At 42.3% G+C, this 10,968-nt stretch overlaps 1 protein-coding gene across 4 annotated transcripts; it reads right to left on the reverse strand.

The window, feature by feature from the left end:
* Positions 1-234: 234 nt before the first annotated feature.
* LOC120227475 (P antigen family member 3-like) lies at positions 235-6,440 on the reverse strand. 4 transcript variants are annotated; one of them, XM_039225585.1, is made up of 5 exons: positions 6,270-6,440; positions 5,184-5,275; positions 4,002-4,116; positions 1,968-2,093; positions 235-319 (listed from the first exon to the last, which is right to left on the reverse strand). In XM_039225585.1, the coding sequence occupies exons 2-5, from the start codon at positions 5,265-5,267 to the stop codon at positions 297-299; spliced, it is 348 nt and encodes a 115-aa protein (XP_039081516.1). In that variant the 5' UTR covers positions 5,268-5,275; positions 6,270-6,440; the 3' UTR covers positions 235-296. The 4 variants fall into 4 exon arrangements, 3 of the variants coding, with proteins under 3 accessions (XP_039081516.1, XP_039081518.1, XP_039081517.1); XM_039225587.1 differs by lacking the exon at positions 6,270-6,440 and adding an exon at positions 6,221-6,235; XM_039225586.1 differs by lacking the exon at positions 6,270-6,440 and adding an exon at positions 6,134-6,199.
* Positions 6,441-10,968: the final 4,528 nt, after the last annotated feature.

Raw genomic sequence — 10,968 nt, forward strand, 5'->3', positions numbered from 1 at the left:
TTTTTTTTTTTTAATTTTTTTTATTTATTTCTAGGAGAGAGAGAGAGATAGCGTGAGCAGGGGAGGGTCAGAGAGAGAGGGAGTGACAGACTCTGAAACAGGCTCCAGGCTCTGAGCCGGCAGTCAGCACAGAGCCCGACGCGGGGCTCGAACCCACGAACCGCGAGATCATGACCCAAGCGAAAGTCGGACGCTCAACCGACTAAGCCACCCAGGCGCCCCTTATTGAGAGATTTTTAATGCTGAAGTATCCTTCCTATAGGAGAGCACTTTAGCTGCTTTCGGCTTCTTCTTGCTTAAACCTTCCATTGTCCTTCACCTGTAAGATAGACATAGAGTTGGAAACATTACTCAGCAGAATTTTATTTAGATTAAATTAATGATATACACAGGACACCATCGTTTCCATTTTATAAGATAGAATTCCAAGCATATACTTTACCAACATTTTTTGAACACTCCACACTTTCTATTGATACAAGAAGTGAAAAAGACACTTCAGGTCAGAATAGATAAAAGGAATTGAACCAATCAAAAGGTAGTTTTATGTTTTACTTTTAAATTTAGATTCGAGTGACTTAACATGTAACCAGTAGTACTGGTTTCAGGAGTCGAATCTAGGGATTCATCACTTACATAGAACACCCATGCACTCTCCCTACTTGATGTGCCACAGAAACTAGAAACTAAAGCATCTCTTGCCATTTTATTACTCAGTCATTTGAGCCTTCATTGGGGAAAGGTTTCAAACTGCACATGTTCTGTAAGAGGCACAGTAATGTAGAATTTGACAAATTTTTTTAATGTTTTTTATTTATTATTTCTAGGGGAGAGAGAGAGAGAGAGAGACAGGGTGAGCAGGGGAGAGTCAGAGAGAGAGGGAGTCACAGACTGAAACAGGCTCCAGGCTCTGAGCTGGCAGTCAGCACATAGCCCGACACGGGGCTCGATCCCACGAACTGTGAGATCATGACCTAAGCGAAAGTCAGACGCTTAACCGACTAAGTCACCCATGCGCCCCGAATTTGACAAAATTTAAGAACAGGTATCCGGGGCTCCATAGAGAAAAACCCACATCAAACAGTGTGTTTTCTTGTTCTCAGCGGCACGGAAATCTCAATTCAGATGTTCAAATTTGATCAAAGATGCTATCTGATGATAAATAAAGCAAACAAAATGGATGATTTTTGTATTCCATGTATGTTATCCAACAGAACCACAAAATACAAAAAACAGCAATAAAAAAATAAATGCAATATATCCGATTTGAAATCACGAGATATATGCATCAAGATGGGTTCAGAAGTGAAGGGATTTTCCCAGAGTCACACAACTTATGTTAGAGCTCGTATTGGATGGTACTTCAATGCATCAGCATATTTCATACAGCTGGTATTTATTCCAAATGCATTCTGTGTTTCTTAAAAGAGGAAATTAGAGAAGATTCTGAATTTAATCAGCTATCGGTTACAGTATTTACAGTTTATTCTATTTAAGTTTATTCACGTATTTTGAGAGAGAGAGAGACAGAGAGAGAGAGACAGAGAGTACAAATGAGAGAGGGACAGAGAGAGAGGAAGAGAGAGAGTCCCAAGCAGGCTCCATGCTGTCAGTACAGGGTCGAAAATGGGGCTCCATCTCACAAACTGTGAGATCATGACTTGAGCCAAATCAAGAGTCACATGCTTCACTGACTGAGCCATCTGTTGCCCCAGTATTTACACTTTATCAAAAAGGAAATGCTTTCGTATTTTATAATTTAATAAGGCTTTGACCAAATTTAATTGTGTATCTCATAGGGTGTGAGTCAGGCAGTCAGGAAGTTAGGGTCTGAACTACTTGTGAAAGTACCTTTCTGTGTAAAGTCTGTTATTAAAGTATCTATCGGTAAAGATACATCTAAAAAATGAAAACTATAAAATTCAGGAAAAGAACAACAAACTTCACATTCCCAAAGGATAAAATACCTGCTTCAGGCATTTTCACGGGCTCCACAGTTGGGAAATCTGCCCCCTTCACATCAGTGTCATCTTCAGTAATATCTTCAGTCTTTGGCAGAGGCAATTTTTGGATACCAGCTTCCAGGTCAGGTGCTTCAAAGACAAAGATTATCACTTGAAGGGGTGAACATAAAATATAAAAACGAGATGATAATATTTATTGTTTCCATTATATGAAATACAAGCTTGTAGACTTCATGTAATTAAAAAAGTGATGATGGAAAGAAGACTTCACATCTTTGTTTTTCTCTATTATGAAACCTTATTTCAAATAATAATCTAAAAAGAAACGACACTAAATCTACATTTGCATTATATTACCACAGTGTACTGAGAGGTGAGAGTATCAGCTAAGAATCCTTAAATTAACACCATGGACAAGCTTTTTTAAACTTTATTAATTTACTTTGAGAGTCAGATAAACAGTGACCCAACAGCGGAGGGGCAGGGAGGGAGGGAGGAGGGGAGATAGAAGGGAAGGGGGAGAGAGATGGATGGGGCGGGGGAGAGAGAGAGAGAGAGAGAATCACAAGCACCTCTGCATTGCCAGTGCAGAGTCCAACATGTAGCTCAATCACAAACTGTGAGCCAAAATCCAAACCTGAGCCCAAATCCAAGGTCAGACACTTAAGTGCCTGAGCCACCGAGGGCCTGCACGTTGGATAGGATTTTAATGAAAATGAAAATTTAATTTCTTGAAATATTAAGTGAGTGCATTTGTGGGCCTAGGACAAATGCGAGACTAATGAGATCCATTCCCTATTGTGGCAACCTGAAAGTTCTTTTGTGAAAATTAACCAGTTAGTTATCGTTGCCAAGTCTGTCTCTATAACTTAGGATAAATGAGTCATGTAGATGACAAGATATCAAAAATAACTGCAAAACAAAAAAAAATAAAATAAAGTTAACAATTTTGTTTGTGATAACATTAAATAGTTGAATTATGAAAAAAAACAAAAATAACAGCAAAACATGAGTGAATCATAGTCAAACTTCAATCTTAACAGTGAGAATAAAGGGAGTATAGTGGAAAGAAAGCAAGAGACTTTGTCATCAATCCTACTGTAGAAACCTCTTCCCAGCAAATCCCTAAAATAATCCATGGCCTGAATCACGCCAAAAGTTCACTACAAGTATTTGAGGAAAATGCTGCATTGGAAGCTGTTAATTTCCATTTCATGATCACTTTAAGATTCTTTTGATTTTCCTAATCTGAAAAGTATTTAAACACCCCATACAGCCGCTTACAAACCACACTAATATAGTTTACCAATATGCCAGTTTCCTGAATTCTCCAACATTTCCCAAATACACCATATCAAATGATTCAGCAAAGGAAACAGTGGCTATCATTCCTTGAGCCTTTTTCTGGAGTCTATCTCCTGCTCCACTGAACCTCAATTATCCTGTGGCTGTACTTAGCTCATTTTACAGTATACGTTTTTTAGTATTATGCATTTTGTACAAACCATTCACATTTTGTTATAAAAACACAGATGGTAGGAAGCAATAAAAAAAAACATGAAATGAAATTTAATTATGTCTCCATGTGACAAGCAGTCTTTAGCAAGTCACAATCCCTGAACCTTAGTTTTCTTATTTATAAAACAAGGCTACCACCTTATGCAAATCATCTTATTCCAGATGTTATATGATATGCTGACTTGGCCCTCTGCACATACTATTAAAAACTGCTTACACTTTTGATGCACTGAAGAAAAAGGGCACAGAAAAATGTCCTGAGAACACACTAAACTAGTGAAGAAATGTATACGTTAGTAGTCAACAGTTTCCTCGGATTGAGGAAGGCCTGCATTGGAAGAACTAGGGGAAATTCACTACAGTGAACAGAGCTGCATAGTATACTCTATTCACATTTTCAAAGAATTTTCAGGAAATGACTGAGATTCTCTTCCAATGTTTTGTTTCGTCCTGTTATGTCAAATTGCATGATGCAAATATGTTCCCTGTGCCTCCAGTAAGCATTCTTTCCCCCTTTACCTTCACCATGATCCATAGGTGCTTCTGCAACTGCTTTCTCTTTATCAGGAATAATATCCTGACTCTCAGGGGGTGCCTCCTTTTGTTGAGGTTGCTCATCACTTGGCTGCTGGACCTAGAGTGTGTGTGTGTGTGTGTGTGTGTGTGTCCAAATAAAAATTGCATTGTAAATACATACCAACAATATAAACATCCAGTACACACTTATAACACATGATTCTACACATTTATTCTTACAATGAATATGGTTGTGTATACATATAATAGAATATTAGTCAGTCATGAAAAAGAATAAAATCTTGACATCTGCACCGATGTGGACAGGGCTTAGAATGTATTCTGCTGAGTGAAAGATATCAATGAGAGAAAAACAATCACCATATGACTTCACTCATCTGTGGAATGGAATAATAAAACAGAGGAACACATGGGGAGAGATGGAAAAATAAGAGGAGAGAGGGAAACAAATCACAAGAGACTCTTAACTGTAGAGAACAAAGTGAGGGTTGATGGAGTTAGGTGGGTGGAGGATGGCATAAATGATGAGTGATGGGCACTGGTGATGAGCACTGGGTGTTGTATGTCAGTCATGAGTCACTGAAGTCTACTCTTTTTTTTTTTTTAATTTATTTTATTTTTGAGAGAGAGAGAAAGCACAAGCAGGGGAGGGGCAGAGAGAAAGAGAGAGACAGAGACAGAATCAGAAACAGGGTCCAGGCTCCAAGCTGTCAGCACGGAGCCTGATGCGGGGTTTGAACTCACAAACTGTGAGATCATGACCTGAGCTTAAGTCGGCACTTAACCAACTAAGCCACCCAGGCACCCCACTGAAGTATACTCTTGAAACAAATATTGCACTGTACGCTAAGTTAAATTAAATTTTAAAAAAAGTTACTCTTCCCACAGCCTAGCTACTCCAGAAGAGGCACCCACAAGCACTTTAGAGGCTATTTTACACTGTGCTGGGACAGATATGTACAACCTGTTGTTAATAAGCATAGCAGAGGAGTCATAGGGTACATTTCCACAGGCAACACAAGGATGGACGCCTTCTGGTTCAACGTTTCCTGCTCCTTATCAGCAGAGAAACGTGTATCACTGTACCTGTATGTTTGTAGTTCAACAACACTTTCAGAAAAATAAACTGAAGGTATAGAAAACATCAAATTCTGAAGTACTCACAGCCACAGCTGTAGCCGGCTGGTTAGCCGCTCGATTACCCTTTCTTTGTTTAGATTTAGATCTTGGTCTCACTCGCGCACTCATATTTCACCCTGAAAGTAGGATATCAGTATTTGGAAAATGTACTCTCAAAGCTAGGTATACCACTTCCAAGGTAAACGTTTTCATTTGTTTTTACTTTGAAAATACTTTCAAAATCAACCTTGCATTAAGAATACTGTACATGCTGTGGTTGCACCAAATAAATGAGCTGCAAGATCATTTACATCAGCCAAACTGGCAAGCAAATCACCTTGAGGACAGGATCAAACATGAGGTTTACTTCCACAGCTAGATTCCCCGTCATAAAGGCATGTGAGAAAACAGTGCTGGAAATTTCAACCCGAGGCACTATTGCTTTGCACATTCCCATTTGCTGGGCCCATTTTACGCCCTTAGGAAAGGTTTGGTTGGGACACAGAGAAGGTCTTCATATTTGCGCACTGCCGGTGGCTGTCTTCCCAAAACTAGGGCTCACATGTCTAGTTTCGTAACTGACCCCTGGGCAGCTCCTCCCTTGACACCAGGCACAGTGCGATACAAATCTCGGGGGCACAGTTCCCACCCTGCTGTGGTCCCCGTTTCCTGCCCACCCCCCTTTTTAAAATACCCGTCACGCCCATCGCCGAGGCCAGGCGGGGCTTGAACTCACCACCCCGAGATCAGACCTGCGCTGAGACCGCGCGTCGGCCCTTTCCAACTGGCCCACCCAGGCGCCCCTTCCACACCTGTTCTCTACTGCCTGGACCGCCTCGCACCCAGGGTCCCCCTGAGGACTCTGGCTTCAGTGCTCTGCCGGCAAGTCCGGGTGTCTCCAGGACTCACATACCTCGAAGGACGCCCCCAGAACCCTCCCTGTCTGCATCACCTTCGTCCTCCTCCCCCGCCATCCCCACTCGTCCCCGTCCTACCTCGAGGACCAGGGCCACGGCGGCCACGACGCCTGGGGGAAGAACGCTATCTCCTAGCACCTTCCACCGCGGAGGCCACACACCTACGGCTCCGAACCGCCCGAGCCCCACTGCCACGATCCTCAGAGTCACTCACACTTCCAGTCCCGGAAGGACGAATTCGTGGGCCTCCAGCTGAGTTCCGGTAGCGAGAAGGATTAGAGAAGAGCGAACACGACCACCACCGCCTCAGCTCCACTCACGGAAGGTGGGCAGCACGGCGCATGCCCAGTTCGGCTGCCGAACGCAGGCCGGAAGGCGCGCGCCCAGCCACCGGCCTTCCTAGCAACGGGCATGCGCACAGGGTTGGGCACCTGCAGGGAAGTGTGAGATTGTCAGGCCTGGGAGGCTGAGGCGTCCAGGCACGCGATCTGCCGAGGAAAAGGAAAGGGCTCGAAGAGTCTGCTTTTAGACCTCACCCATCCCACATCTGGACCCAGAGTCTTTAGGGACACACAGCCCCAGGTACCTTTAGAGGAATATAGGGCTCAGAAAAACGCTGAGACAGAAATACCTGTTAAGTATTTGAATCCTATTTTTATACCTGTTTTGATTAATCAGTTCCTCCTTTGCTTTAATTTTCTGTCATCCTTGAATCCATTTGCTTATTCTTATAGAATCAATATATTAACACGTGTTTACTTTTTGGTTCAGCTAATATCTTCTTTTCTATAGATTGATTATTTCTTTTAATTCAAGGTAGTTAACGTCTAGTGTAGTATGGGTACCAGGAGTAGAACCCAGTAATTCACCCCTTACATACAACACCCAGTGATCCTCGGAACAAGTGCTCTCTCATTGATGCCCATCACCCATTTAGCCCGTCCCATCACCCCCCTCCTTTCTAACAATCCCCACTTTTGTTCCCTGATTGAAGTGTCTCTTATGCTTTGCCTCCCTCTCAGTTTTTATCTTATTTTCTCTTTCCTTCCCCATGTTCATCTGTTACTCCTGTTTAATTTTTTTCTGGTGCTAGTGCACATTCAAATCTCTGCACTGGTGGGGCACCTGGGGGTCTTTGTCCGTTGAGCGACCAATTTGCCTCAGGTCATGATCTCATGGTTTGTGGGTCTGTGTGTCTACCTCTCTCCGTGCCCCTTCCTTGCTTGCGTGCTCTCTCTTTTTCAAAAATGTATAAATGAAACATTAAAAAATAGAAATCTCTGCATTGATAACTGATTTCTCTATATAACCAGTCATTCTTAGGTCTATTTTAGGAACATCCATACATACTGAGCCCAGGATTTAGGCTCAGTCCACGGTCACATGGCATACAGCAGTGGTGACTATACTCCTCAAATTCTGTACTTCGGAAATATCAGCCAACATCTTATATGCAAAGCAGACTGTATCACATCAAGGGAGAGCACTACCTGGAGAGAGCCTTAGTAGAGTCTTGGAGGTGGCAGGGCAGGAGAGAGATTTACTCAGATTTCGAAGTCGGGTATACAGCAGGTCTTTCAAACTGGAGGAGGGTGTGATTAGGATTGGGTAAGAATCGTGATCGAATGAATTAGGATTGGAAGACACGACAGAGCAGGAGTTTGAAGACCAAAGCTTCAAAGATTCTTGTGGTTGAAAATTTCATGTGGCCATTTTTATGGAAGGGTAAATGGGGTTTTTAGGTCATTCCTGGAATGAACGAGAAGTTATTTGTGACTTTTCTGTTCTTAGACAGGATGTTCCTAGATTAGTGAAGTTATGTTGATGAAAACAGTGGAATATAAACCCTTGTTAATGTAGAGAACTAGTGCAGTTGTCCATTTTTATTAGTTTTATATAACCTCTAAGTTTTGGGTGGTCGGTAGTATATGGAAGGGAAGTACAGGAAGGGTGAACTAATCATGAAGTATCTTTTTCTAAATAAATTAAGATATATTGGTGAACTAATTGTAGGATATATTATGAAACTAATATGTTCCTTCTAGTTGGTTGTTGTTTTTTTTTTAAGGAAATACCTTGACCTAGGCAAGAGAATTTCTCAGTCATTCTGTTTCTGGCTTCTTAAAAAGCAACTTGAATATGCAATGTTTTTCTTCAAAATTATTTAAGAGTGAGAATAGTCATAATTCTCAAAGTTTTATTGTATCTTTTATCTTTAAAATCTTTATTTCCAATGGGGCACCTGGGTGGCTCAGTCCCTTAAGTGTCTGCCTTTGGCTCAGGTCATGATCTCACCGCTCATGAGTTCGAGGCCCTTGTCGAGCACCGTGCTGACAGCTCAGAGCTTAGAGAATGCTTCAGATTCTGTGTCCCCCTCTCTCTCTGCCCCTTTTCTGCTCATGCTCTGTTTCTTTGTCTCAAAAATAATTAAACACTAAAAATTTTTTTAGAAACCTTATCAGCAAGACTATCATTAACAGATTTTACTCGTTTTTTTCTTTTAACCCTTGTGTCTGTGTGTGCATGTGTGTGTGTTTCTTTGTAGTTCACTCATAGTGCTCAAAGGTTTGGAGATAGCGATTTCTGGATTTAGCCTTTCTGTGAGCACCTTAATGGCAAACATCAGATTCCTGCCATCAGATACCTGGGCAGATTTGGGACCTGGGCTTTGATGATTCCTGAATTGTTACAGTCCACTTCAAAGGGCAGACTTCAACCTGGTACAAATATTTAGCTTTTCCCACCATTACTGTTGGAGGTAACTGTTGGCCAGCTTGTTGTATGGCCCTAAAGTTGATTCAGATGACAGTAAGTTGTGAAGAAGCTCTGGTGACACACAGGAGGCAGCAGCAAGTCGAAAAGACACTGAAGAGGCAGGACGAATGGTGTAGTACGTGCCCCCGGGAGTTCTGTCTGAGCTGCTAAGCAAGGAGTTAGAGCTGAGAGTGCCAGCGACACCTGTACCTGTGGGAATGCTTCAGTTGTCTGCGTGACCAGAGCTTCTCTTATTTCAAGCAGTAGAAACTAGGAAGAAATTCAGATTTTCACAGGAACAAGGATGAGTGGGGATGGGAAACGTTCTACAGACTCTGGGCAGCTGCCATTTTCCTGTGTACTGTAAACGGCTAGTAACTAAGCTCAGATTGCCTGCTGATTGAGGTCAAAATGGTTATTACTAATCATTTGAAATGTAATTCTCACATTGCGTCATATGATAGGACTACTACAGGAGATGGGTCCTTTTGCTCTAGCACAGAGTGTGTGGCAATCACCTACCTCCTCATGTCTTCTGACATCAATGCCTTTGGTTCTCTGGATTTGGTCTCAGAGTGGGACTGACGCCCCCCAGTAACCAGGCCTTTATCCTTGGACTGAACGACACCATGGACTTGTCTTGTTGTCTAGTTTGTAGAGAGCAAACCTTGGGAATCTCACCCTCATAATCACATAATCCAGCTCCTATAATAAATATCCTCTTCTATATATCTCTATGCAACCTTGTAGGTACTGGTTCTCTGGAGAATGGTGACTAAGGAAGATTTTGGTGCTGAGAGTGTTTCTAGAGGAACTAAATTTTAAGAATGAGTTTTCTGAATTGATTGCTGGTTGTTGGAATTGAGTGTCTACTATGATTCCATTGGGAGAAACTAATGGCTCGATTTCCAGTAGTGAAAAGAGCAGCGAGGGTCCATGATGTGTTTATAGAGATACCCAAAATTTGCGCATTTGATACTTGTCGTCAGCGACTTATAAGAAGCAAGGAGACACCTGACTGTGTATGTGATACTTTTGAACATTTTCGGAAAAGTAAGGAATGTAACGATATTAGTTGTTCTGAAATAATGAAGTGGGGTTTGTGAGCAAACAGCTAGGAAAGAATGCTTGAGACATTTTTGGTGCAAAAAGGTGGTTTCCTTATAACATGGGGACAGGACCCATGGGCAGAAGAGCTGCCTCAGACTGTGAAGAGTGACGAACTATACACTTTACGTTAGTGAGGGTTACGGATTCTGTAAGTCTCTAAGGGATTTGGAAACAAGGATTTCAGGACCTTGAGGGGACAGCTGCTGTTAACAGTTTACTTTAGTCTTTAATAAAACAAAAATATGAAGGCACTAAGGCAGCAAGAGTTCCTTGAGGAAGGTCACGCTCTGCATGTTTCAGGTGTCTATCAGTGGGCTGCAAGCTGTTAGGAGATTTCCTGTAGACTTGCCTTCATTTCTCTTGCCTTTGTTGCCCTTATCACTTGGTTTCTCCTAATGTCCCTGGACAATGTAGCCAAAGAAAAAGATGAAGTGAAGCATTTGACTTCTGAGTCATGAATGACTTACGATTTTCTACTTGTGTCCTGAAAGAGAGCCTTGTTTCCTGTAGCTACATGGCTGATATTGCTGAAAATCAAATGGAGAATCCCATCTCACCCTTGACTGAATTACAGTACAGTGAAGTCCCAGGCCTGCAGGGTATCTAGTGTAAAAATGAGGGTCACTGACTGGGAGAAGAAGGGATCCTGTGACTTGGAATGGGAACTAGTGGGAAGGTCATGCTGAAGCTAGGCACATCAGTCCCTTAAGTGCTGATGAATCTTTCTTACTAGTAGGAGAGGTTTCCCCAACCCCATTGGAATTGGCCTCCCACCCCCAGAGCGAGCCACCCCGCTCACAGTAGGATGGCTTATTCACCTGTGTCTGAGCCTATGAACCCTGCATTTCCTGAGCAAATGGTAAGAGCCTCCCATGAGGCAGTTTCCATGCATTACAATGCTGAGTCTCCTCAGGACTTTCTTGCATCACTCTTCTTGGCTTTAGACCTGTATCTAGACTTGGGTCCCATTAGGCCCCTAAAGGCGACATACAAAGTGTGACCCATGAGGAGTTATGCAACCCAAAAAGAACTACTTGAGTTTTAAATTA

The sequence above is a fragment of the Hyaena hyaena genome, unplaced genomic scaffold (assembly GCF_003009895.1).
Source record: "Hyaena hyaena isolate Hyena2069 unplaced genomic scaffold, ASM300989v1 scaffold_2381, whole genome shotgun sequence".
Classification (NCBI taxonomy): domain Eukaryota; kingdom Metazoa; phylum Chordata; class Mammalia; order Carnivora; family Hyaenidae; genus Hyaena; species Hyaena hyaena.

Excerpts from the sequence above, each read along its gene's own strand:
- LOC120227475 (XM_039225585.1), bottom strand. The coding sequence starts at position 5,267 with ATGAGTGCGCGAGTGAGACCAAGATCTAAATCTAAACAAAGAAAGGGT. Across the intron at positions 4,117-5,183 it reads AGCCGGCTACAGCTGTGGCT|GTCCAGCAGCCAAGTGATGA; the intron begins GTGAGTACTTCA and ends CACACACTCTAG. Across the intron at positions 320-1,967 it reads CGTGAAAATGCCTGAAGCAG|GTGAAGGACAATGGAAGGTT; the intron begins GTATTTTATCCT and ends TCTATCTTACAG.